A 25,835-nucleotide genomic window follows, 5' to 3' on the forward strand; every position below is an offset into this window, starting at 1 on the left:
TCAGCTGAGGGCGGCCGGGAGGGGAGCCGCTTCGCCACCAGCGAGAGGTCGCAGCCCCGCCCCACCTGGCGCGCTGGGGGCTCCTCCGCGCGCTGCTGGCGCAGCTCATGGAGGTATTGTAGCTCCCCAGGTGAGCGCCAGAGGTCAATGCTGACCTCTGGTGCTGCCCACGAAAGGCGGCGGCGGGCACCCATCAGGGCGCCGCACAGGGCAGGAGTCAGTCGCAGGTGGCATTCGCTGCGCCCGTCCCCCACGCACCCGAATCTCAACGCAGGTCACAGGCACACAGTCAGGCACTGGCAGGTGAAGGCTGGCCCGGCAAAACAAAACGAAGGCTGCGACTGCGGCCCCCAGGCCCCCACCGGCCTCCAGAGCGAGCCCCTTGACCACGATATGGGGGAAATCGGGCCGCAGGGATGCCCGGGAGGCCGGGTTGCTGATCGGCTGCTGGCTGCGCTGCCCAAGGCTGGCTCCCTCGCTGCTTGACATGCTGATGGGTGGGTGGGTGAGTGTGGAGGGTGGGGGTGTGGGGGTGATCGGCGCGAGGCCGGCGCGATGGCTCTCTGTGAGCGGACGGGTGGGCTACTGTTGGCTATAATAGGCTATAATAGGCTATAATAGGCTATGTATAATATGTGCGTAATAGGCTATAATCCGCCGTGCAAGCAGGGTCGCGCGCCCCCGCAAGCCCGTTGCAGTCGTTGTCCACGCCTGCTGCGCAGGTGGCGGCGGTCTCAACGCCACCCTTGCGGCACACGGTCACCGTGGCGCTGCTGCTGGTTGCCGCCTTGAGGCGCACGACCAGGCCGGCCGTGGAGTGCTCCCAGGCCTGGCCAGCGCTGCCCAGCGCCGCCTTCCAGGTGGTGAGGCTTGCATCGTAGGTGTTGGTGATTGGGGAGGTGTAGATGTGTACCTTGTTGACGTCCGCTGTTAGCAGCCCGGCGTCTCCACGCGCCTTGGTGCGGTAGCCCAGGAAAATGGGGTCCACGCCTACGGTCCAGCTGGGCTGGATGCGCATCCCGCTGCGTGCTGAGACGGCCTGGCTGGACAGCGTGGCGGTCACTGTCTGGCCCGCCTTGAGGCTGCTGCCGTCAAGCTGCTGCACGCTGATCCAGCCCATCTGCCAGGCATGCGGCGTGTTGGGGCAGCGCTCCGTGCAGCAGTAGCCCATGAGGCCGCTGCTGTCGGCATACTCGTCAAACACGCCTGCGCTGTTGAAGGAGCCAGCATGGCCCATGAACAGGTTGTGGCCAAGCTCATGAGTGATTGCTTGTGGCGTGGCCCAGAAATCGCCAGAGATCCAGGCGCGGCAGTCGTAGCTGCCGTCGCAGCCAATATAGCCCAGGCCCACGAAGGGGCAGGCGCCGGGAGGGACCAGGTACACCCTGCAGCAAGAGGGAGAAGCGGGCAGCAACCAATCAGGCACAGCAGCGGGGAGAGGGAGCAGTGGAACAGGGCAGGGCGTGTGCCGCGCTGCTGGCGGCAGGGCTGGCAGCGGCGCTCTTTGCCCTCACCTGTACTTGTACTTGGAGAGGTCGACGCCGCGGGCGCGCAGCACCTCGTCGGCAGCATCGGCATAGCCATTAAAGTCGTCAAAATCACACTTGCTGAAGGTCCAGGCCACATCGTTGCTGCAGGCAGGCAGGCAGGGCAGGACAGGGAGGGAGGGGAGGAGTCAGCACGCCTGCCACCTTCTCGTGTGGTGCATTCAGCTGCAGGGCAGCGCCTGCAACAGCAGAACACAGCTCAGGCAGCCACTGGCAGCCGGCAGCAGTCCACTCACGTGATGCCATTGCAGGGCAGCTGCACCAGGTCTGCCACCCGGCTGTTGGCGGTGGTCAGTTTGGTCTTGCCGTAGGAGCACTTGTTGAAGGTGGATCCCACGGTGGGGCTGCTGGGGTTGGACTCTGCAAACACGGCCTTCTTCACATCATCCACGCTGAACTTGGGCAGCGCGGTGCCGGGGCAGGCGGTGGTGCTGTCAGCCATGCCCGCAACTGCAAGGCAGCGCGAGGGGCAAGAACGGGGCGGGGGCATGAGAAGGGGGGCTGGGCCGCGGTGCAGAGTGTGGCAGGCAAAGACTGCATGGATGCTGCGCTGTCGGCTGCCAGGTGCAGAGCACACACAACCAGGCAGCCAGCCAAGGCTCTTACTTGGGACGACGATGGTGTTGACGGCACTAGTGATCAGCTGGTTGGTGCTGAGGGCGACGGCGGGGGTTGTCGTGGCTGCTGCTGCTGCTGCCATCATCTGGCCGGCAGCGTTGGCCACCTTGGGGGCTGCAAAGGCTGCTCCAGAGGCACGGCGGATGGTGGCCGCCTGGAAGCTGCTTGAGCCCGCGGCAGGGCCAGCACCTGCGGCGGCGGCTTGCATGCCGCCAGCCGCTGCCGCCGCCTGCTGCCACCGCCCCGACACCTCGATGTGCATGCCGGTGTGGATGCCCGCCAGCTGGTTGGCATCCCCAAGCTGCACGTGCACCTGCCTGCCAGCAGGGGTGCGCACCGCGAGCAGCCTGCGGCAGCGGAAGGGGTTGCGGCGGTGGCAGCGTCGCTCGTGTGTCCCGACGGGGCCGCTACTTTTTTCGCACTCCTGTACACGCCTCTACCACTCACCGCTTGGAGGGCACGCCGCCTTGGTCGTGATAGATCACGATGGCCTTGCCTGCACACAGAGAAGTGAAGGCGTAAGTGTCAGCCTTCAGGCCAACTGCGGCCGCCATGAGCCGGCCTCTTGCCCGCCCCACTCACCTGACAGAGTCGCCTGATCTGCCTTTAGGAGCCTCCTAGAGCTGGTGCAGTAGACGGGGGCAACCAGCAGCGCCACAAGGACGGCCACGGCCCCACTAAGGAGAGCTGTGCAGCGCGCCATGGCCTCTGAAGATGGTCAAAGATATGTGAGTGTGTTTAGAGACAATTATGATACACATAATAGGCAGGGAGGACGAATCAGAGCGGAAATGGCGCCGGCCGCAAGTGACTGCCCCGTCCGCAAAAAGGCCCTCTCGTATCTCGAGAGACTATGTTGAGAGTCTGCGCCTCAACAAGCGCCCGCCTTGGTGGATCCACAAGACTCCATTCACATCATCAAGCCCTTCCCACAAGCCTAGCAGTCCACCTGGGTGTGTATCGCTCTGCCCGGATGGTGCAAGGCGCCACCTTCCCAGCGGCTTCCCACATGGATGCCTACCAGCCACTTGGTCGTCATGTGGCCAAATCTGGCCCACCAACGGGCCAGAACGGGGATAGTGGTTCAGAGCTGCTCTGAACCACTACTCAACGGCTTTGCCCTTCACTGTACAAAGCCATGGCCAGCCCCCGTTAGGCGCGCCGCTCGTGTGCTCTGTCCGCCGACGGCCACTACTAGTGTAGTACACGCAGTGATACTTTGTGCCTCCCTGGGGTAAACACTACTAACTTTGGGAGTTCACACAGGGGCGAGCAATACAGCAAGGGAGTGCCTGGGAACAGAGCGGAGAAGCCAACAGGTCGCAGGCAGCAGTCGGGCACAGCCTTCTGCGCCGCTGCCAATGGCGGCTGCCCTTGCTGCTGCTTTTGCTGCCGCCGCCGCGCCAGGTGCGGCTGCTGCTGGGCCTCTGCGGGCTGCTGCGGCTGCTTCGCCGGCTGCTGCGCCTGCTCCGCCATCTCTCGCCGCACCTGCATCAGCAGCTTGCCCAGCATGTTGCTGCCTGTGCCGTTGTAGCCGCGGCCCCAGAAGAAGTCGTTGGGCGAGGTCTCCACAATCTCCAGCCCCAGGTGCTCGCCGCCGCTGGCGGCCGTGCCGCCGTCGCACCCTCTGCCGCCGCAGTTGCGTGCCGTGGCCAGCAGCACCCGGCGGGGCCCGTCGTGCTGCGTAAACTTGGCTCGCAGTGCGGCCAGCATGACGGCTGGCTTGCTGGCGGCCCAGTCTGGGCGCAGCAGGTCCTGCCGCTGGCGCTCAGCGCGCCGCCCCAGCCTGGCCGCCTCCTCGGGGCTCCTGGCAGCTGCAATGGCCGCCACCAGTGCCTGCGCCTCGGGGTGAGCCACCCCAGCAAACTTCTGGGACTGGTAGTAGTGCTCGGTGGAGGGCCAGCGGTGCAGCCCCGCCGCCTGGCCGCCGCCGCACGCCTGCTGCTGCTGCTGCGCCTGCTGCGCCTGCTGGTGCAGCTGCTGGGCACGTGCTGGCGTCATGGCGCCCTCTGGCATGCTGATGGCGTGCGGCGAGAAGTTGCTGAAGCAGCCGTAGCGGTCCCAGGCCTTGTAGAACTCTGCCACGCCAGCTGGCGCCAGCCTGGAGCCGGGGTGGCGCGGCGCCCGCCCGCTGCCGCCGCCGCCGCCGCTCCCTGCGGCCAGGGCGGCCGCGGAGCCGGCCGCTGCTGCCAGGCCGCTGCCGCCGCCGCCGCCGCTGCTGCTGCTGTCCACGGCGGTGGCGTCTGCCTCGGCTGCCGCGGCCGCCAGCGCGCGCAGGCCTCCCGACTGGGGCAAGTAGCCGGTGAGCATGAGGTCTGGCCCCACCTGCTGCCACCGCACCTCCGACAGAGGCAGCGCCTGCGTCATCTCCACAAACCCCAGGTCGCCCACGGGCGTGGGGGCGCGACTGCCGCCGATCTGCAGGCGCAAGGGGGCGAGCAGGCAGCCGGCTGGGGTGCCAGGCTGGCACATACCACACATGCGCAGCAGGCAGGCAAAGGCCTGCATCCCCGGCTGCCCAGCTGCGGCTGAAGGTGGCCGCGGGGCGCACCAGCTTGGGCGCCACAAATGCCATGGCTTTGTGGATGGCGCCGGTGGCGATGGCGGGCGCCGCCAGCATGCCGCCGCACTCCCACAGGCACTGCAGGAAGCCGCGGTCGTAGCAGTACCTGCGGTACAGGGGGCCACCAGGGCACGCAGGGTTGGCGGGGCGCAGGGCAGCACGGTGTGGGGGCATGGCGGCGCCAGCGTGCCTCGGCATCTGCACTCCCCTGCCTCCCCCCAGCCCCCTGCGCATGCCGCATGCTGCCAGCCTCTGCCTGCTACCTCCGCCACAACACACACACACACACACACACACACACACACACACACCACACCACACCACACCACAAGCCAGAAGCTCGCCCACCTGGCCACCGCGTCTGGCGTGAGGAAGTCAAACTCCAGCACCTCCACCCCCCGCCGCCGCAGCGCGTCCTGGAAGTCGCGGCGCGCGCCCCGCTGCGTGGCCACCACTGTGGGCGCGTGGCTGACATCCCACAGCTTGGCCTCGGCGGGCAGGTCCAGGGTGCGGCTCATGACGATGCGCATGGGCTGGTGGCCGCCCTCGCGCCGCGTCGTCAGCTGCGGGTTGTCGCGGCGCACTGCAGGGGGCGGCGCGGGGGGGTGGCGCAAGCGCGGGGGGGCATTGAGGGCCGGGCTGCTTGCACGCCAGGGGTGGCAGTGCGGCAGGCAGCCTCCACGCAGGCAGCCTCCACGCAGGCCGGCCCCTCGCACTGGCCGCCCCAGGCCCCGCCCGCCCTGCCCCGCACCTGTGCAGCCGCCCACGATGACCGCGTCTGAGCGCGCGCGCGTCTCAAACACGCGCTGCCTCGACTGCGCGCTGCTGACCCAGGCGCTGTGCCCGGTGTGGGTGGCAATCTTGCCGTCCAGGGTCATGGCGTACTTGAGGAGGCCCATGGGGCGCTTGATGACGGCGCGGTGCAGCAGCGCCTCGTTGGCGGCCAGGCACGCATCCAACGCCGCCTCCGCCTCCTCCCCAGCCACCCCCGCGCCGCAGGGGGCCTCCCCCAGCACCGCCACCCGCAGCCCCGCGGCCCGCAGCTGGGCCAGGGCCGTGCCTCGCAGGTGGGGCAGCGGGTGGCGCATGCCCACCACCACCCGCGCCACGCCCGCCCCAGCCAGCGCATCCACCGCCGCGCGGTCGCCGTGGCAGTCGCCGCACTCCAGGTTGAGGTAGGCGGTGCCGCCGGCTGCGGCGCCGCCCGCCTGCCGCGCCGCCGCGCACTCTGGCGCCTCGGTGCCCTGCTCGGCGGCGGCGGGGTGGGTGGGTGAGGGTGAGGGCAAGAGTTGCGCCGCGCAACGCGAGCAGCGATACGCGGAGGAGCGGGTCCAGGGGGGGTGGGGAGCACATGGGACTGCCCAGGTGGATGCTGCCGCCACCCAGGCTGCCAGCCAGGGACGCGCACCTGGGCCCACTGCGACGCCTCTGCCAGCGGCACCCCCTCGCTGCTGACCAGCACACATCCGGCGTACGGGTGCGGCTGCGTCTGCCCCATGGGTTCCTGGGACACCTCGGCGGCGCGCAGCAGGTGGCGCAGATCCTTGGCTGCAGGCAAGATGAGGGGTAGCGGCAGCGGGCGGCGGGCCGGCGGCGGCAGACCTCGGAACACCAACGGTCAAGAGCAGCGGCGGTGTGCAGCCAGGGCAGTGCTGAGGCTCGATGAACCCCACTGCACGTGCCGCTCACCACTCAGCTCCTCTGGCCCCCCAACCGTCACGCCATTCATGCCCTCAGCCTGCACCGGGGTGAGCAGCGGCGGCAGCTTATGTCAGCTGCCGCCGGGCGTTGCATCAGCCGGCCTGCACCTCCATCGCCAGCCTGGGGACTCACATTGCACCTCTGGGGCCGCTGGTCACGCTTCTGGGAGCCCGACAGGGGCCGTGGGGGCCGTGCGAGGGGTCGACCAGGAGCCCAGCAGGACTGCGCATGTCGGCTAACTGCCACGGCTTCTGTACATGTTGGAAGGGGATGCAGGCAGGGTGCTAGCTGCCGCGCCGAAGCCGCAGGGAGAGCCGCCTGCATGTCTTCCCACCGCGCAACTGCCCGCAGAGGCGGTGGGAACTAGTTGCAGCTGCAGCAGAATGATTTGACGGAAACACGCTTGTGTTAGCCGGCACGTGCGGCTCCCCATGTCCAGCCCAGAGACAGAGGTACACCTTCTCGGCTCCCGCTGCATTCCCGCCTTTTCAGGGCCTCTGCACGCGCAGCACTAATCGCCAATCCGCAGGTGTGCAAGAGGAGCAGACATGCCACGAGACACTTCTACCAGTCCATCAAGAGCCACAGCGGGCGAGGAGGAGGAGGAGCAAGCCCTGCAGACCCCCCCGGCCGATCTGGAGGCGGAGCAGCCGGTGGCACAGGCAGCACCCCGCCGCGGCCCGCCTGCACCTGCAGCGGCGCCGCCACCGCCGCTGCCTGTGCTTGCGCTAGCCGCTGGCGCGGCAGCCGTGGCGGCAGCCGTCTGCCTCCTGGTGCGGCACCTGCGGCGCCGCAGGGGCGGCAGGGTGCAGCGTGCGGCAGTGGGCAAGCAGCAGGTGTTTTCGGCGGTGCTGGCGCTGCGGGAGCCGTCGGTGCCGCTGCCGCCGCCCACACCTGCCAGCCTGGCGGGGCGCACCCTTGTGCTGTCTGATCGGCTGGATGTGCAGAGCCTGGAGACAGCATTCGGCTGCCAGCCCTGGAAGAGCGAGCAGCGAGCGGCCAGCCAGACTTACGGGCCCGCAGATGCACTGGTGGCGGCGGGAGCGCAGGGCATTGCGGTGGTCCACGGGGAGCCTCTGGGCCTGGGGTGAGCGCCTGCGCCCCTGGTGGGCCGCCTGCTGCGACACGCCCGCATGGCTGTGTTGTGGACGACTGGCGCTGCTGTGCTGCCTGCCTGCCGGCATGCTGTGAGCCCCTCTGTAACCTCCCACTGAGCTTCAACCATGGCTATTGACCTTCCGCCTTCTCCTGCTGCCCTCTCTGCGCCGCAGGCCCCTGCTGTTCCTCAGCGGCGCAGGCACCCCCAACCCCGCCGGCAAGGGGCACACCCACGGCGGCGGCGAGTATGGCGCTGCCGCCAGCGTGGCGGCAGGCCTGGCTGACCTGGCTCTGGCCGTGGACGAGCTGGGCAGCGCCCGCGTGCCCGCCGGCTGCTGCGGAGCCTACGCTCTGCGCACCACAGCGGGGGTGCTGCCCCTGGAGGGAGCCGCCATCACTTCACGCAGCCTGGCGGCGCCCGCCCTGCTGGCTGCCGACCCCCAGCTGCTGCTCAAGGCGGGCCAGGCGCTGCGCCTGCCGGGAGGTGAGCCGCCGCGCGGGCGCCACACTCCCGCGCCACACTCCCGCCAAAGTGACGCTGTTCCACTGCCAGGCTCCCACCCCTGTGCTCACCTGCATGCTTTCCCGCGCTGTGCATGTGTGGCGCAGGCGCCGCCGCCTCCACCGACGTGCTGCGCTACCTGGTGGCAGAGGACTTCTTTGCGGCGGCGGGAGAGGAGACGCGGGCGATGATGCCGGCCGTGGTGGCGGCCGTCAAGGTGAGGCGGCGCGCTCGGCTGCTGCTGCTGCTGCCCCGGCATGTGCAGCAGGGCGGGCTGGCTAGCAGGCAGGCACCATTGGGGCCGCTCAAAGCCTGCATGCTTCTGAGCCACCGCGCTGCTGCCGCAACGCGCGTGCAGAGGTGGGCGGGTCCCGACCAGGCGCAGGCGCTGTCGCTGTGTGAGTGGCTCTACCACCGGGTGGCCTCGCTAGCGGCGTTCATGCCCGACAGGAAGAAGGAGGATGCGGCGGCAGGTGAGCGGCACCGGCACCCCCGCCCGCTGCGCCTGCACCATCCCTGCTGCTCCGGCTGTTTTCACCTCACCACTGTTTCACCTCTGCTCAACCTCTTTTCCAGCACTCCCGCGCCTCGTTTCCTCCAGGAATGGAGAAGCAGCAGCGGGCGGAGCAAGTGCTGCAGGCGCTGGCAGCCGCGGCCGAGGTGGTGCGGCAGTGGGAGTTTGTGCAGGCGTATGGCGCCTGGGTGGAGGCGCACCAGAGCCAGCTGGAGCCCTCGGTGGTGCTGTACTGGCAGGAGGCACAGCTGGTGAGCCGGGCTCAACCGCGGTCGAGGTCCTTTACAAGATGCCTGGTTGCGAGCCCAGCTTCCCCGATCCCGCACCTGCCTTGCCTGCTTCGGCTCACGTCGCCGCCTGCCGTGTGCCTGGGCCGGGCCCATGAGCGCAGGTGGACGAGGGCTTGTACAGCAAGGCGCGGGCGCTGGCGGCAGAGCTGCAGGCGGCCATGCGCGCGTCGCTGATGGATGGATACATCTTTGTGCTGCCCACCACCCCCGGCCCAGCGCCGCCAGCAGCGGCAGGCGCAGGCGGCGCTAGCGGCGGCGAGGCGCAGGCGGCACAGGCATTCCGGGCGCGGTGTGCGCAGTTTGCTGCGGTGGCGGCGCTGTCTGGGGTGCCGCAGGTGGTGCTGCCGCTGCCTGTGCCCGGCGGCATGCCCCTGTCTGTGTCGCTGCTGGCGCTGCATAAGCGGGATCTGGTGCTGCTGCAAGCGGCAGCCAAGCTGGGCCCTATGCTGGCTGATGAGGCGGCGGCACTGGTGGCGGAGCGCAACAACGGCGACCAGCCGTGGTGGCGGCCGCAGGCGCCAGCGCCCGCCGAGGCCGCAGCCACGGCCACCGGCGACGGTGGCAAGAAGCCTGCGGGCTCGTCCCGTGCCAATGGCAGGCGCAAGAAGGCCGACAGCGCGCTGGATGCGGCGACGGCGGCAGCCGAGGCGTTCAAGGAGGATGGCAACGCGGCGTTCCGGGCTGGGCGGTACGACGATGCGGTAAGGCAGTACGGCGCAGCGATACAGCTGCGCCCGCAGGCTGCCGTCTACCACGCCAACCGCGCCATGGCCTACCTCAAGCTGGGGTCCTACGGCGCCGCGGAGGCCGACTGCGACGCGGCGCTGAAGCTGGAGCTGAGCGCCAAGGCACTGCTGCGGCGCGGCTCCGCCCGGCTGGCGCAGGTGGGGGCGGCAGGCGGCCACGGTTGCGCTGCACCTTGTTGCAATTCTGCAGCTGTTGCGGCTCACCCCCTTCTTGCTGCACCCCACCACCACACACGCCACCACTGCCTCACCCCCACTACCCACCCTTGGCCACCGCAGGGCAATGCAGACGGCGCCAAGGCCGACTTTCGGCAGGTGCTGGCGCTGGAGCCTCAGAACCGGCAGGCGCGGGAGGAGCTGCGGGGCATTGAGGCCATGGAGGGGGCGGCATCGGGGGTGGATCAGCTGGGGCCCTTCTGAGGGGCCACCAGGGGATGCCACAGCTGCAGCGCACTCCTGCAATGCCTGCCTGTGCTGTGTTGTCAGGAAAACGCAGATTACATCGTACACACAGGACAGGCTTGCGACACGGCGCGGGGCACAATGCCACACCAGAGACGCGTGCCAATCGGCAAGCCACACGCTTGTCTTCCTACGGCCTTGCCTTGCCATATGAGCCACTCTCAGGCCTCTTGCCGCTCCAGGCAGTTGCTCTCACACCATCACACGCCAGGAAAATTGCCCTGTTGAGCCGCGGTCACGGCAGCAGGAGGACCGGGCAGGGCACAAACTCGGCCAGCAGGTTGGCATCCACATGCTTCTCGTGCACCGCTGCAGCAGCAGGGAGCCGTGCATGCCTGGGCATGTCAACACCAAGCAGGTCACGGACCGGGGGCTGCCCAGCAGCAGCGCATGCCAGCGATGGCCTCCTGCTCAGCCGGCCATGCGAACGAGCACCCTCCGTCTGCGCTGCCCCTCTCCTCCCACCTGCTGTGCTGAGCACCACCAGGTCGGCCTCCACATTGTCCGCCACCTCGCCCACAGCCACAGACCCCTTGCCGACCGATGCCGCCTCCACCTCCTCCTCAACAAACGCCGCCTCCACCCCGCGGCTCATCAGCTCCCTGTGCACATCGCAAGGGGCACGTGCGTGAAGCAACCCACCAGGCGGTCGGCGCCAGTGGCACCAGCGGCACCTACCCCTGCACAAGCTGCAGCCGCTTCTCGCTGACTTTCTGCCCCTGCTCATCAATGAACATGACCGTTCTGCAAGCCAACAGGGAGGTGCCAAATGCATGATGAAGGATGCAAGCACATCGCCATAACCGACAGGGAGGCGATGTGCCGACAGGGAGGTGCAGACAGGGAGGTGCCGAATGCATGATGAAGGGCGCAAGCACATCGCTATAAAGTCACTGACAACCACGGAGGGTGGCCCAGCGGCCCTTCAAGAGCCCGCAGCCAGCCACCCAGTAATAGGCTCACAGCTTGCTAGAGTTTTGCGTTGCCAGGGCTGCTGCCGTCACCAGTGCAGTGCGGGAGGCGGACGACAACACGGGGTTGCTGTCTAGGATGGCCAGCAGGATGTGATCATATTTCAGGCCCTCCACCTGCAATCAGGCAAAAGAACACTGCACCTTCGCTACCCAGGCGCCGTGGCGCCGCCTCCGCCGCTCCAGACCCTTCTTCGTTGTGCACCCACACACCTGCGCGCCGTTGCCGTTGCTGGCCTCTGGAGTCGCGGAAGCCGCCAATGGCCGCCTGGGTGCGAGGGCTGCAGGGTTGAGCACGAGGGGAGCGTCGCGATCATGCCGCCACCAAACCTGAGGCTCCAGGACCCAAGCTGCTGCCTACCTTGCCGCCGGGACGCTGGCCTGAATCTCCCCCACGTCGCTGCACAGGCGGGGCGTGGTGCTGAGACGATTAGCGCCATGGTCTGCGGGGTGCTACGGAACAGGGGAAGCGCAAGAATACAGAGCACACGGCAGACAGTAGCGCATGTAGTCACTGATCAGGGTAGTTGCCCTGCCCGGCAAGCAGCCGCCCACCCGCCATCTCAGCGGGCATTGCAGCTTTCCTCCCGCCTGCCGATGTGGATGGGCACTGTGGAGGGCTGGGTTGTTGGGGTTACAGGTCAAACACTGTCAGCTGGGAGCAGGCAATGGCTGCCGCTGAGGACGGCGATGCGTCAGTGCAACACCATACGCCGGGCAGGCGTACAGCATTGCTTCCGTGGCTGGCACCCGCCAGCGCAGCGGCTGGCACACGTTCACTTGGCTCGAGCTGCTGTTGCGGGGGCCACAGTCTGCAGGAGAAGCAAGAGAGAGGCAGGCTTCTATGATAAAGAGACAGGCCCAGTGTATGAGCTGCCTGTGTGAGGCACAGCTGACGGGGCAGCAGCCCACAACTTGTCCCGCCTGCCCCGCACCCGGCAGGCAGCACAGGAGGCAGGGGCCTCAGAGAAAGGCTTGACAGGCCGGGCTCTCTCAGCCCAGCACAGCCAACCCCGGCACTCACTCTGCTCGTCCATGTGCCACACTCCTTGCAGCTTGAACAGCTGCTCCTTCTGCGTGCTGTTTGCGCAGATGGGGTGCAGGTAGAACGCAAACCAGTCGCACGGGTCCATGGTGGGCAGCTGCTCACCAAAGCCCAGCGGGGGCCCGCCCAGGGCGCACAGATGGTCCCAGTAATTGAGGAAGCCAGGCAGGTACCTCCGAATCAGGGCGACGCTGGTGTTTTTGCCTTTGTGCTGCAATCACACATGGCGGATGCTGCAGTTTTTTTTGGACTGATCCCTCGGTACCAGCAGCGTCGACAGAGCGCAGACACGCAGAGGCTGGCCCCGAGGAAGCTAGGGATGCGCCGTGTGCGCTGCCTCACCTTTGCACGCGCCTGCTGGCACGAGTCCAGAGACTCGCAGAGCGACCACACCTTGCTGCTGATCCTGGAAAAGCCGTGCTGGTCATGCAGCCCCTCCTTGATCATCGGCCGGGCCAGCGCCGCCCAGCTGGCCGCAAACTTGATGGCGGCGCGCGTCGGCAGCACGCAGTAGTTGCCGCCGTTCACTGCAGTAGGGCCGGGAGCGACAGGTGGCGGGGCAGTCGGCAGGGAACACACACCAACACCCTCATGCGGCACCACGCCGGACCGACGGGTGCCGCCAGCAGCGGCGCCGCACGTGGGGCCTCTGTCTGGAACGCGGCGTCGGCGCCCGCCTCCTCCATGAACCGCATGTAGCTCTCCCACACCGGCTTGAGGAAGTAGGAAATGTCGCTGTCTGTTGCGGGCGCAGGCAAGCGAGGAGAGAGGGAGGGAGGGAGGGAGGGATGGGAGGAGCAGGCGGGGTGAGCGGCAGCGCGCACACGTTCCAGGCTGGAGGCAGGTGCGGTGCTGGGGCCGCCGGACGCCGCCAGGCGCACCCACCTGTGGAGAAGACCACAAAGCCCTGGCGCAGCAGGTGGGTGAGCAGGAAGGAGCGCAGCCAGCACACCACCAGGTAGTCGTGTGAGCCAAAGGCCCCCGCATCCTGCGCCCGGTTCATCGGCTCCGGCAGGAAGCGGGTGACGTCGGCGCACGGCAGGTTGAGGTCGGCGCAGGCCGCCAGGTCTCCGGGGTCCCAGGTGGCCACGATGTAGTTGCGCACGCCGCCAAACTTGACCATGGAGTAGACTGCAGCGAGGTTGCAGGGCGGGAGGGGAGGGGCCGTCGAAGCGGCCGCGCGCCGGCAAGCAAGCCGTGGGCAGGAGCGTGCCGGCGCCGGCGCTGCACACCCACTCGTGTTTTGGGTCATCACGGCAAACTGCTTGTTCAGCGTGAGCAGCGTCATGGTCTTGGGGTGCTTGCCAAAGGGCGTGGCCCGCAGCTCCAGCAGCTGGCCCAGATTGTGCACCCCCGTGTACGTCAGCGCCTTGGTGCGCGGCGGCAGCAGCCAGGGCGCCGCCTCAAACTCCGCCACGATGCTGGCATCCCGTTCCGGCAGGCTGGGGTCGGCCTGCAGCGAGGCAGTGGGCCAGGCTTGGGCAGGCAGGGCTCCCGACAGCCTTCCCAACACCATCGGGAACCACTGCCTCACCATACCTGCACCCTATTGAATGTGGCCCGGCTGGGGTGCTCCATCGGCATGGTCCCTGGCGGGAGGCGGCCTGATGTCCAGCAGAGAAGAGGCAACAGGGGTTGAGGGCTGTAAGCATGCATGGAATGCCATTGCCCACAGGCGCTGTCGGCCACACTCCACGGACAACCGACCTGGCCGGTTGTGTGGCTGAGAGATGGCTTGGCCAGGACCGCGTCCTTGACACCGGGGCCTGCGCAATCCAATAATGGCTGCAGAGGGTCCCATGGTGGCCAACCTGCAGGGCAGATGGGTGTGGGGGTGAGGAGATAGGAGGTGCCAACCGCCGGCAGGTGGTGGCAACGGCAGGTGGGCGGGAGCGCAACCCGGCCCAAGGCGGCAGGGCGGGAGCCGCACCTCCCGGGCTTCAAGGCAACCAACAGCAACACCATCGCCGACATGATCACGAGCGTGGACAGCAGCATAGCCCCCAGGGCGCTGGGGCGCCGCGCCACAACCATCGCACACTAAGCTGAGCGCTCTACATGGGCCTACCGCATTGCGATCATAATCAACTGGTGGCCCTCCGTGCTGTGGGATGTCATCCGTGTGAGTTGAATTCTCTGCCACCTGGATCCCTGCTGGACCCCCATCCAGAAGAGGGTGGGATCTTTCTGTAGCTACAACATCACGAAAAATGCCCGCAGAGCTTACAATGAGCGGGCTGGCGAGCTGTAGAGCCCTGCCAGAACAGGCCCTGCCCGCCTGCGCGCCCAGGGGCCGGGTCTCTGCGCGCAGGTTGATCAAAGCACCAGGACAGTTATCAAAGCGTGCATTGCCATGCCAGGTGCGTGCTGCCGCGCTGCTGGCTCGCCGCAGAACAATGAGCTTCCTGCCTGGAGGCTGCTCAGCCTCGCCCACTCGCTGCCCGGCATGTCCCACGCTTGGTGCCTGCAGTCTAGCAGCAACGGCGCCTCCAGCGCCGTGGCTGTGCAGCCGGGCCTGCTGCTGCCGTGCGGCGAGGCGGGGGCGTGGGACGAGGCGGGGGTGGGCCATGCCGTGGTGCGCTACTTCCTAGGAGATGACGAGCAGCGCTGGTTTATGTGGTACACGGGGCGCTCGGAGGCCTGCCGGGACATGGACGACATCTTCCCCTCCTCCGGAAGCATAGGTGCTGCGGCGGTGGCATATGCGCTGGGAGAAGAAGAGTAGCATGCATGCTGCATGCTGCAAGCTTGCTGGCATCGTACGCTGCACTCATGCCTGCACCGGCTGCCTTTACCCCACCCCCATGCCTCCCACAGGCGTGGCGGTGTCTTCCGACGGCATCAACTGGCGGCGGGGGTCGGGGCGCATCGAGGGCTCCCGCGGCCCGCAGCGCTCGCTGGACGTGGGCAAGGTGCTGGAGCCCAACGGCGACTGGTGGTGGTTTGACACCTGCCACATGAACGTGGCCGACGTGCAGATCCTGTCCAGCAGCTCGGTCAGCGGCGGTACCGGCGTGTACTGGATGTTCTACAGCGGCGGCTCCTTTGAGCCCGTCTCCCTGCCCGCGGGCATGTCGCAGGCACGTGGGGGGTGGGGGGTCTGCGTGGCGCCGTTTGCCAGGGCATGGCGGGTTGTGGGGTGGAACAGGCTGGAGGAAGCTCCCTGCCTGCCATTTGCTTCTGAGCTGCGTGTCTGCCTTCCCCCCTTGACAGCCATGCCCTGCTCCCGTTCCACCTTTGCCCCACGCCACGCCCTCCCCGGCCCTCACCCGCCCGCAGGCCAGCCTGGACGACGAGGGCGGCGACCTGGAGGGCCTGCGCCTGCGCCCCGGCCTGGCCATGAGCCAGGACGGCCGCAACTGGGCTCGCATCGAGGCGGAGCACCACACGGGGGCGCTGTTTGACGTGGGGAAGGCGGGGGAGTGGGACGAGCTGTTTGTGGGCGGGCCGCAGGTGGTGGCGGCGGGGCCCCGCGACATGCGCATGTACTACCACTCGTACGACCGCGCGCGCCAGCGCTACGTGGTGGGCCTGGCCACCTCGCCCGACGGCTTCAAGTGGAAGAAGATGGGGCCCATCTTCGAGGTGCGGCGGGGACTGCAGGGGAGCCTGCCGAGTCCTTTAGTTAAGCACTGTGGTGTTGTTGCCGTTGCCTGTCTTGCGCCTCCTCCCAATCCCTGCCCACTCGCGGCCCCCCTCCGCTCCAGGGCGGCTCCTCCGAGGCCGACTTTGACGCGCGGGGCGCCGCCACACGCTGCGTGGTGCGCGACATCGACACCAAGCAGTACTTCATGTTTTACGAGGCGGTGGGCGCAGACGGCGGGCGCAGCATCGGCCTGGCGGTGTCGCAGGACGGCCTGCGGGGCTGGCGGCGCTGCCCGCAGCCGGTGCTGGAGGGCAGCGGCGTGGCGGGGGCGTGGGACGAGGGCGGCGTGGGCTGCCCCTGGGCGGTCAGCATGGCGGGCGGCAAGTGGCGGCTCTACTACTCGGGGCGGGCGCAGCGCGGGGCGGGCGCCTGGCGCGGCATCGGCATGGCTCGCAGCGTGGAGGGGGGGCCCGCCTTTGAGGGGGGGGCCATGCAGTTCCAGCGGCATGCAGCCGACTAGTGCGCCGAGCCCAGCATGCACCTCCACTCGTCTTCCTCCCTCGGTTGTTTTGCCAAATCTCAGTGCTCACCCTTTCTGTTTGCATCTGCGCTCGCTAGCACAACACATGAACTCACGTTCTCAGTCTCTTGCTGCTGCCCTGTAACGCACTGCCGCTCCCGGCCCCTCATCCCACCACCTGCTTCCGCCGCATGCCGCGTGCCGCGCCGCCTCGCGCCTCTGGCAGCCGCGGTGGCGCCTTGGAAGCCAGCTCAATGCGCCGCACGGTGGGCCAGGCCCCGCTGCCTGCAGCAAGCGCCCGGATGTGCGGCGGCTTAGCATCATCAGGCAAGCGTTTTGGCAGCCAGGGAGGGCAGCCAGCTGGCAGGCACCCCTCCTCACCTCGCTCCGGCAACGCCAGCAGCGCCACCGAGCGGCCCAGCTTGAAGCGTGCCGGCCCTGCGCTGCCGGGGTTGAGGCGCAGCTGCCGCCTGCCTGCCGCCGTCTCCACCGTGGCTTCGCTCCACCTGTGGCTGTGCCCCGTGATGACCACATCGGGCTGGTGTTGCTCCATGGCTGCTGCCGCCTCGGGCGACTCAAGAATGTGCACCAGCAGCACAGACCAGTCCGCCAGGTGCAGCAGGGCGGTGATGGGCAGGTCTTTCATCGCCGCTGCATCGTCATCCACGTTGCCGCGCACGGCTGTCACCGGGGCGATGCGCTGCAGGGCGCCCAGCACTGCGGCATGCCCTCCGTGGTTGCCCACGTCGCCGGCGTGCACCAGCTGGTGGGCGCCGGCAAACACGCCGCGCAGCGCTGGGTCCCACACGCCGTGCGTGTCGCTCACCACGCCAACGAGCAAGCCTGCGCGACATGAAGGGGCAGGGACCAGTGACATGCAGCTGCATCCTCGGTTTTGCTGGGCAACAGCAAAGCCGTACGGCTGCCGCACAGTCGGCGGTGGCGGCAGATGGGCGGGCGCCGGCGCTGGTGCTGTGTTGGTCGCGTGTGTTACCCCCTGCTTTGCGGATGCATCCTAAACATCACCTCCTCAATCGAGGGAGCCCAGGCTGTCATTTTCTCACCTGTCGCCCGCATGTGATCCACTGTGCTGGCTATCCGCACGCGCTGCTTAGCGTGCATACCTCGTGTGTAGCGCACACAACAAAGCTGAGGAGCAGCCCCCCGGCTCATCCATCGCCCTGCCTTCCTCCATTTTGCAGTGTCAGCAAAATGAGTCTCAGGCTTATCCGACGCGCTTCCCATTGCCCTGCACCGCTACAAAGCTTCCCAGGACAGCTTGGGAGGCAGGCTGTGGCGGCACCCGTGCGATCCTGCGGCCACCCGAGAGAATGGCGTCCCGGAGGCTTACTGCGGCAGCTGCCGTCGCTCTGTTACTTGCAGTGGCTGCTGGGGCCGGTGCCAGGGAGCTGCAGCAGACAGGTGCGTAGGGCGGCAAAGGGCGCGCTGGCGGTGGCCGCTCCGCTGCTTGCCTGGGCCACCCATCGCCCTGGCAATTCGTGGACATGCGGTTGTTGCATCCGGCAGGCGCAGCGCCGCTTGCATCCCTGCCGCCGCCGCTCGCCGCCGCCACACAACCCGCCGCGCGCTGCCGCCGACGCCTCCCCAAACCACCTCTGCAGGCGAGCTGTGGGCGCTGCTGATTGCCGGCTCCGCCGGCTGGGGCAACTACCGCCACCAAGCCGACGTGGCCCACGTGCGACCCGCCGGCACTGCGTGCTGCACCGCCCACAAGCCGTCAGGCCCTCGCCCCACCTTGCCTCGCACCCTCCCACCACTCCCCCCTCCCTCCTGCTGCCCCCCCTGCAGGCATACCAGGTGCTGCGGCGTGGCGGCGTCAAGGAGGACCGCATTGTGACGATGATGTACGACGACATTGCCGACAACCCGGCCAACCCGCACCCCGGCCAGCTCTTCAACCGCCCGCACGGCCCAGACGTGTATGCCGGCGTGCCGATTGTGAGCGTGCAGCAGGCGCAGCAGCAGGAGCAGGAGCAGCAGCCAGCGTGCCGTGCGGCGGCAGGAGTGGTGTTTCCGGCAGTTGCCGGCACGCCGTCCCCAGCTCCCGCCTCCCCAGGCCTTTCAAACTCCCCACCCCGCCTCCCGCATACTGACTGCCCCCGCCGGCCCCCTCCCCGCCTCCCGCCCCGCCCCCCGCCCCGCCGCAGGACTACTCCCGCGACGCCGTCAGCGCCGCCAACTTTTTGGCGGTGCTGGCGGGCGACGCCAAGGGCGTGGGCCCGCGCTCGCGCCACGCCAGCGGCCGCGTCATCGCCAGCGGCCCCACCGACAAGGTCTTTGTCTACTACTCGGACCACGGCGCCCCGGGGGTGGTGGGCATGCCCTCCGGCCCCTTCCTCTATGCCGACCAGCTGCACGCCGTGGTGGCCAACAAGTCCCGGGCGGGCGGCTTTGCCGAGATGGTCATGTGAGCGCCGCGCTGCCGCCGGGGGGGGCGCCCCGCCGCGCGGGCCGGCCGCCCTGCCCCAGCACCTGCCGCCTCCCAGCAGCGCTGGCACCCCGCTGCCTCGCCTTGCTGCTGCTGCTGCCAACACCGAGGACTCGCCTGCTCATCCGTTTGCCTCCCCCCTGCCCCGCCTGCAGCTACATGGAGGCGTGCGAGAGCGGCAGCATGTTTGAGGGCATGCTGGAGGACTCGCTGTCCGTGTATGCCACCACAGCATCCAACGGACACGAGTCGTCGTGGGGTGAGGCGGCGGCGGGGGTCGGGCGGGGGGCATGGGGGGAGCGCCTGCGGTGCTGCGGCGCCGCGGCTTGGCGCCGGCGAAGCCGGGCCGCGGTGGGCGAGGAAGTGCCGGGACTGGCCGGAGCGACGCCTCTCCAGGTGTGAGCAACCTGCTGCATGGTGCCCACCCGCTGCCACCCCCCCTGCCGCAGGCACCTACTGCCCGGGCATGGCCCCCTCCCCGCCCCCCGAGTTTGGCACCTGCCTGGGCGACCTCTACTCGGTGGCGTGGATGGAGAATGCAGACGCCTCGGACCTGACGATAGGTGGGGTGTGGGGTTGGGGTGGGCCTCGGGGGCTGGAGCCCGCCGCCCGCGCATCGCTGCCCGGCTGGCGTGCTGCTTGCTGCTCCTGGGACTGCCAGCTGGGCGTATTGCTGCCTGACACCGGTGTATTGCCCCCTCTGCCCGACACCCACCCGCACCCGCCTGTGCCCTCCCGCCTCCCCGCAAATCCCGCAGAGACCCTGAAGAAGCAGTTCCAGCTGGTGAAGGCGCGCGTGTCCCGCAACTTCACATACACCCAGGGCTCTCACGTCATGCGCTTCGGCAGCTTCATCATCGGCGAGGAGCCCGCGGCGGAGTTTGAGGGCGGCGGCAACATAGGTGGGCGGCGCGGCGGCGGCGCGTGGGGCCTTGCCTGCCTGGCCCCTGGATGGCCCCCGGGCGGCATGTAGGGCGCTCCGATGCGACCCAAGTGTGATGTGCTGCATGCGCCGAGCAGCTGAGGTTTCTGTGTTTGGCGGCGCGCGCTGCCTGGCCGCAGACTATGGCGCGCAGGCCGCCGACAACGGCCTGCCCTGGGCTCCGCTGGGCGCGGTGCCGCAGCGCGAGGCCGACCTGGTACCGCTGTACCATCGGTACCAGACGGCGGAGGAGGGGCCCGCCAAGGCTGAGGCCCGGCGCCATCTAGAGGCCGAGGCGAGTGGGCGGCACGCCGGCCGCGCCCTTGCCGCCTGGTGGCCCAGGCAGCACCCCCTCCACCCGGCGGAGCTTGGTGCGGCTCTTCTCGCATTGTCGCTCACGGCTGCGTCATTTGTAAGCGTGCAGGTGTCGCGTCGTGCTGAGCTGGACGCCAGCGTGCACACCGCGGTGCAGCACCTCCTCACCCACACCAACGCGCTCGCCCTGCTGCGCTCCAAGTACGGCGAGCTGCTGGCCCCGGAGCTGCTGCTGGGTGGCGATGGCGGCCGGGGCGGCGACGATGGCGGCCTGGCTGAGCTGCTGGTGGGCGGCGAGCTGCCGCGCCCCGCAGGCGCCGCGCTGGTGGACGACTGGGACTGCCTGCGGGTTAGTTGCTGCTGTGTATGCAGGCCAGGAGTGGGCTGCTGAGAGGCCACACCGACATGCAAGCTGCTGCCCTGCCGCGCTGGCTGCAACGCATGTGTTGCTGACGCTGTTGCTGGCGGTGGCGCGGCACTTGCAGGGCATGGTGGGCGCTTGGGAGGGCGCCTGCGGGCGGCTGGACCAGTACGGCATGCGCCACACCCGCGCCTTTGCCAACCTGTGCAACGCCGGGCTGCAGCCCGCGGCGCTGGGTGCCTCGGCGCGCGATGCCTGCGGCAGCAGCGCGCCGCACGCCGGCAAGCTGGTGTCTGGCGGGCCGGATGCCCAGCTGGTGGCGTCCGCATGATGGCGGCAGGCACAGCCGGCCGACGCGACTTCCGGGCCAGGGGATGTCTCCCCCGGCCTGCTGCTCATCTCGCTTTCTGCCCCCCTCGTGTAGCTTTTTGTAGGGGCCTGGCCACTCGTGCCTCGCCCCGCGCCGCCATTTTTCCAGGACGTGCATGCCTTGTACCCAGCTCTCTGCCCCCAAGCCCCCCATGCATGCTCCCTGTGTACGCTCTGCTCTATCTCTATTTATCCTCTGCCTTGCTCTCTGTACATGCCTTGTAATGGAACTGGGATAGCCACATTGTGAGGGGGTGCAGCAATCGGTAGTGTGACAACAGGGTGGGGGCGTGCATGCATTGCCGCAGTACGTAACATTGCTCCACAAGGGGGGAGGGGGGGGACAACAAAAGGGGTTTTTGAGTTTTTCAAAGCTGGTGAGTTCCGGCAATCCCTAGCGCTTGCGCCGCTCAAGTACAGAAGAAGCTGAGGAGGCAGTCTTGCATGTGCACAGCACGGTGCCTGCAACGGCGGTCGCTAGTATCAACTCGCATCAACGGGAGCGCAGGGCCATCGGCGCTCGGGATCTGCTGTGCAAGCAAGCTACCTAGCAGGGGCAAGCGCGATGGCGCGCCCTGCGACAGATGGGTTGACGAATCAAGAAAGAAGAGAGGACGGGGGAAAGAAGAGGGGTGGGGAGGAAAGAAGAGAGACATCAGATCAGCGTATCGCAGTGTGCCTCAGGGAGTGCGAGCGAGGAAGCGCGCCAGAAGTGCTGTGCAAGGAAACATGGAAACTGCTCTGCCAGTGCTTGTGGAGCTAGCTGAGGCCTGGGGACTAAACGGAGAGGTAGGTGCCACAAATGGCTGAGGAGCGGTAGATGCCGTAGTCCTGCAGGCACACCTCCCACAGGCCGGGGTCCAGCTGCAGAGGGGCGGCAGCAGGGGGCGCAGCGCAAGAACGGTGAGCCAGGAAGCGAGGCTGCCAAGGTGCAGGTGCCAGCTGGACGTCCCTGGCGGGGCCCTCTGCCTGCTAACCCTCCTGCCCAGCCCGCCAGCCTCCCCGCAGGCCAGGGCCAACCCACCCGCGCCACGCCCGCCAGCGCCGCCGCCAGCCCCGCATTGTTCTCGATGCCCACGCGGTTGCTGTCGGCGCCCCGCTCATCCTTGAACGCGTCGCAGCGCCCGCTGCCGTACACCAGCGCGCCGCTTAGCACGTGGCTGTCGGGGTCGGGAGACAGCAGGCCCGTCACGCGATTGCACACCTGCGGGTGCGACGGGCAGGCGTGGTGGGCGCTAGAGGTCCCATGAGTGGCGGCACGCCGGGCGCCCATGCGCCACCCCAGCCTTTTGCCAGCAAGCCGCAGCAGCAGGGTGCCTGCAGCCCCACGAGGAATGCCCACCCCTCCTGTCCCTAAGCCCTGCCCAGCCGGCAGCAGCTCCGCAGCACAGCCACCAGCCAGTCCGTGCCCCTCCCCCACCCCACAGCCACCGCGCGCCGCTCCCGCTCACCTCTGGCGGGTCTGGGCAGGCGGCGGCGCGGTCCTGGGTGCGCTTGGGCGGGTTCTTGCCGTGCCCCACCAGCAGGCTGCGCCCCGCGTCGCCCAGCACGTACCGCACCTGGGATAGCGCCCAGCAGCGGTACTCGCGGGCCAGGGTGGGGGAGGAGGCCTCCGCCAGGTCAGCATACATCAGCGACATGGCGGCCGCGTTGGCGGTGGCGCCCAGAGAGCCTGCAGGCGGGCGGCGGGGGGGGGGGGGGAGGTGATGGGAGGGCGGGACAGGCCTGCGGCCGACAGGAGCTGCAAGGTTCTCCATGCCCATGCACACGGCTTGGTGCAGCACAAGCACAAGCACAAGCACAAGCACAACCTCCCAAGCCGCACCGCTCATGGGGTTGTATGCCCGCCCTCGCTGCGTGTAGTTGGCGGCGTTGCCGGCGCAGATCCAGTTCTTGAGGAACAGCTCGGTCTGCTGGCGGAAGGTGGAGCGCTCGGTCTCCTGGGCCAGCAGCAGGTTGAGGGGCCAGAACACGTTGTCCCAGTCGTACGCGTACCTGGGCAGGGGCGGGGTGGGGTGGCAGGGGGAGGCCAGGCAGGGGTCATGCTGGGGCCGGCAGAGGCAGGGCGAGCGGGTGGGTCGTGGGAGGGAGTGGAGGCAGGGGCAGGCAGCAGCACACAGGCATGCAGCACAGAGGGTGGGCGTGACGACCGCGCCATCAGCCACCACCGCCACCACCACCACCGCCACACCCCGCCACTGCTCACTTGAAGTCTGAGATGGGGGCCTCGTCCTCCAAGTGCTTGACGTAGAAGTCGTACACATCAGACAGGTACGAGTCCTGCGCAGGAGGAGGGGTGTGCGCTGTACACTGACTGTGGCGGTGGGGGTGGCGAGACGGCATGAGCGGCAGCGGCAGCACGCCGCTCGGGGCGCCGCCATCTCCAGGCGGTGCCGGCTGGGCTGGCCCTGCCCCCCAGTGCGTGCGCTTGCCTGCTTGGTGGCCTTGTACAGCCAGCCCGCGGCCCAGGCCAGGTCGTCGTAAAAGGTGGAGGTGTTGTAGAGGACGGTGAGGTTGAAGTCGCCGTCGCCAAACCGGCCCTTCACCGCTTTGGCAAACTCATAGACCTGCGGGCAGGGAGGTGAAGGAGGTGGTGAAGGAGGGAGGGAGGGAGGAGGATTGGGTGGTGCCTGGATGCAAGGCGAGGCCTCGCCTCTTGGCAGCCCCTGGTTGCTGCCGCCGCCCAGGCAGCCGCTCCCCCGGGGGTGCCCGCCCACCTCCTGCGCCTTGGCCAGCAGCTGCCCCGCATACTGCGTGTCGTTCTGGTTGCGGAAGGCAATGGAGGAGGCTGCCAGGGCGGCGGCCACGCTGCCGCCCAGGTCGGAGCCGCCGGTGGTGAGGTCGACGGCAAAGGCGGGGCGGGGCAGGCCCTGCTCCTCCGGGCGGTACCACAGCAGCATCTCGGTGTCGATGTCGCCCACCTGCTCTCACATGGCACAGGCCAGGAGGGCCAGGGTGCAGGGAGGGGGCAGGGGGAGGTCAGGCAGAATGTGGAAGGGGATGCGGTCGGCCATGGCTCGCCGCGCCAACAGAGGTATCCTGGGGTGTGCCCGCCGGGCTCCCCCCGCTGTCCGTCTCTCCCCATCGTCCCGCCTGCCTCCCCGCTCCAGCCCCCTCCCAACAGGCCTGCTCACCCGCGTGATGATCATGCTGTTGTTGGTGCCGGGCAGCGCCTTGTGCACCTTGAGCAGGTAGTCGCTGCCCCAGCGGATGGAGTCGAGCGCTGCGCCCGCCTGGCCCGCCGCCGTGAAGCCGGGGCCAAAGGCCATGAGGGCCCACACCAGCAGGGTGGTGGTGAAGGCGATGGGGGTGGTGGCCTTGATGTTGCCTGCCAGGGAGCGGGGGGCGTGTTGGCGGGAGGGGAGGGAGTGCAGGTGGAGGCACGGAAGCACAGGGAGGGCTGGCTACGGGAGGATGTGCGTCCCACCCCACATGCATCCCCACCGCTCCCCTTGTCCGCACCTCCGCTCATGCCGCTGATCCAGCCGCCGCCCAGGTCCCACGCCACGTCAGCCACGGCCGCCGCCGCCTCGGCCAGCGGGTCGCCAGCACTGGAGCTGCTGCCGGCAAAGGGGTCGAACGGATCGCCGCCGCTGCCAGCTGTGGCAAAGGGGTCGCTGCCGCCGCCGGTGGCAAACGGGTCGCTGCTGCCTGCGCCGGTGGCAAAGGGATCGCCCAAGCTGGAGCCGCCTGCGTCGCCGCCGCTGTCGGCAGTGGCGGCAAAGGGGTCGTCGCTCTGGAACAGGCGGCGGCCGCGGATGGGGTCCCCCAGCATGCCGCCAAACGGGTCGCTGCCAAACTCCTGCACCCCAGCGCGGGTGAGCGCAGGGTGGGAGGCAGGCAGGGACATGGGCAGCGCTGCGGCCCAGCACTCCCACAGACACTGGCGCACGGCCGGCCCCTGGCTCAGAGTGTAGCAAGCCCCAACAACCCACCGAGCCAAAGGATCCAAAGCCCGAGTCGAATGTGGCGTTGGGGGTGGCTGCCGCCAGCGTGGCGCTGCTGTTGTAGTCAGCCACAAACGCGCTGCCGCGCCACGACACCGGGTTGCTCAGCGGCAGGTAGCCCTCTCTCTGGGTGTCGAAGAAAAACATGGTCTGGCTCAGCGCCTGCGGAGCGGGCGAGAAGAAGGCAGGGAGGGCATGGTTAGGGGGTCGGCATCCCGCCTGCTGTGTGCTGCATGCCACGCTGACCTTCAACGCTCAGGCCTGGCCGCAGCTGCCCCTGGCTGCCCCCCGCTTCAAAGTCCTCCCTCTCCTCCCCCCTAGGCCCTCTGCCTTGCCTGGCTGTAGTCGTATGAGCGAGGGTAGAGCAGCCAGACCAGCACCACGCCCAGCACCAGCACCAGCGTGGACAGCAGCATGGCCAGCTTGCAGATGGCGTTGAAGACGATGGGCTTGCGGTACATGGTGTACTGCAGGCACAGGCGGTAGCAGAACGTAACAGGGCCAGCGCTTCCTGGGAAACACTACCCCCTTGCTCCAGGCTTGCGCAACACGCCCGGCACAGGCGTGTGGCCACGCGCTGCGCATGTGGCCACCCTGCGCACCCTCACCCCACCCCACCCCCACCCCCCCCCACCTGGAGCAGCAGGAACTGCGGTATGATGTTGTAGATCATGAAGATGAGCGAGATGGCCAGCGGGGTGTCCAGGGGGCCGCGGAAGAAGTGGGCCAGCCCAAAGCCCAGGCACACCACCGAGGCGATGAAGAAGAGGGCCGACACCCACACATCCCTGCGGGGCGGGCACAAAAGGTATGGTCGGGCAGGCCGGGGGCCAGCAAGGAGAGCAGGGGAGGGTGGGAGGGCGCGGCAGTGCAGAGCTAGGCAGCTGCGCTGGTGCGGAGGCACACAGGCGGCCCTCTGCGTGCCGCGCGCACCTGATCGGCAGGTCTGCGATGCGCTGCAGGCCCTTGGCTGTGACCTTGAAGGTGATGCGCCCCGCAATCCAGCGCCCCAGCGTGGCGCGGTACATCGCCTGTGGGGATTGCGGCGGAGGGCATGAGCCAGCAGCCTCAGCTTCGTGGCAACAAGATTTCCAGGCAGCACGGCATCCGCCAGACCTGCCTTTACGCACCCCACCCACCACCAAACCATCACACCACCCCCGCCTCCACCCGCTGCCCTGCCCACCTTGAGGAAGGCGAACCAGAGTATGGAGTTGGCCACCGAGGAGAACCACATGGACTTGAGGTGTGCCAGGGCGCGCGTGTAGTACATGACCAGCAGCTGCAGAGTTGACAGGGGGGGTGGGCG

General features: G+C 68.5%; 7 protein-coding genes across 7 annotated transcripts; 3 read left to right on the top strand and 4 right to left on the bottom strand.

The window, feature by feature from the left end:
- Positions 1 to 3,359: 3,359 nt before the first annotated feature.
- CHLNCDRAFT_24125 (hypothetical protein) lies at positions 3,360 to 6,313 on the bottom strand (the record flags this gene model as incomplete). Its single annotated transcript, XM_005847094.1, has 6 exons — positions 3,360 to 4,296; positions 4,453 to 4,583; positions 4,717 to 4,834; positions 5,077 to 5,311; positions 5,480 to 5,975; positions 6,137 to 6,313. Coding segments are annotated over 6 exons (2,094 nt in total), but the record flags the coding sequence as incomplete, so codon positions are not given.
- Positions 6,314 to 6,977: 664 nt separating this feature from the next.
- CHLNCDRAFT_58094 (hypothetical protein) lies at positions 6,978 to 9,999 on the top strand (the record flags this gene model as incomplete). The annotated part of the gene is made up of 7 exons (XM_005846900.1): positions 6,978 to 7,516; positions 7,701 to 8,011; positions 8,137 to 8,246; positions 8,388 to 8,502; positions 8,631 to 8,794; positions 8,935 to 9,717; positions 9,859 to 9,999. 7 exons carry the CDS (start codon positions 6,978 to 6,980, stop codon positions 9,997 to 9,999), a joined length of 2,163 nt encoding a protein of 720 aa, XP_005846962.1.
- A 2,582-nt stretch (positions 10,000 to 12,581) lies between these two features.
- On the bottom strand, positions 12,582 to 14,055 carry CHLNCDRAFT_52833 (hypothetical protein; the record flags this gene model as incomplete). The annotated part of the gene is made up of 7 exons (XM_005847095.1): positions 12,582 to 12,584; positions 12,639 to 12,796; positions 12,943 to 13,188; positions 13,294 to 13,510; positions 13,597 to 13,661; positions 13,765 to 13,868; positions 13,988 to 14,055. The coding sequence occupies 7 exons, from the start codon at positions 14,053 to 14,055 to the stop codon at positions 12,582 to 12,584; spliced, it is 861 nt and encodes a 286-aa protein (XP_005847157.1).
- A 448-nt stretch (positions 14,056 to 14,503) lies between these two features.
- Positions 14,504 to 16,316, top strand: CHLNCDRAFT_35834 (hypothetical protein; the record flags this gene model as incomplete). Its single annotated transcript, XM_005846901.1, has 4 exons — positions 14,504 to 14,741; positions 14,875 to 15,161; positions 15,337 to 15,642; positions 15,765 to 16,316. The coding sequence occupies 4 exons, from the start codon at positions 14,504 to 14,506 to the stop codon at positions 16,161 to 16,163; spliced, it is 1,230 nt and encodes a 409-aa protein (XP_005846963.1). The 3' UTR covers positions 16,164 to 16,316.
- A 13-nt stretch (positions 16,317 to 16,329) lies between these two features.
- Positions 16,330 to 17,285, bottom strand: CHLNCDRAFT_134928 (hypothetical protein; the record flags this gene model as incomplete). The annotated part of the gene is made up of 3 exons (XM_005847096.1): positions 16,330 to 16,448; positions 16,545 to 17,006; positions 17,228 to 17,285. The coding sequence occupies 3 exons, from the start codon at positions 17,283 to 17,285 to the stop codon at positions 16,330 to 16,332; spliced, it is 639 nt and encodes a 212-aa protein (XP_005847158.1).
- A 472-nt stretch (positions 17,286 to 17,757) lies between these two features.
- Positions 17,758 to 20,541, top strand: CHLNCDRAFT_24292 (hypothetical protein; the record flags this gene model as incomplete). Its single annotated transcript, XM_005846902.1, has 9 exons — positions 17,758 to 17,859; positions 17,973 to 18,122; positions 18,332 to 18,591; positions 18,768 to 18,871; positions 19,062 to 19,175; positions 19,371 to 19,514; positions 19,675 to 19,946; positions 20,148 to 20,198; positions 20,335 to 20,541. Coding segments are annotated over 9 exons (1,404 nt in total), but the record flags the coding sequence as incomplete, so codon positions are not given.
- A 693-nt stretch (positions 20,542 to 21,234) lies between these two features.
- Positions 21,235 to 24,691, bottom strand: CHLNCDRAFT_24142 (hypothetical protein; the record flags this gene model as incomplete). Its single annotated transcript, XM_005847097.1, has 7 exons — positions 21,235 to 21,783; positions 22,031 to 22,251; positions 22,405 to 22,574; positions 22,941 to 23,146; positions 23,297 to 23,503; positions 23,714 to 23,896; positions 24,515 to 24,691. Coding segments are annotated over 7 exons (1,713 nt in total), but the record flags the coding sequence as incomplete, so codon positions are not given.
- Positions 24,692 to 25,835: the final 1,144 nt, after the last annotated feature.

This window comes from Chlorella variabilis (assembly GCF_000147415.1).
Source record: "Chlorella variabilis unplaced genomic scaffold CHLNCscaffold_12, whole genome shotgun sequence".
Classification (NCBI taxonomy): Eukaryota; Viridiplantae; Chlorophyta; class Trebouxiophyceae; order Chlorellales; family Chlorellaceae; genus Chlorella; species Chlorella variabilis.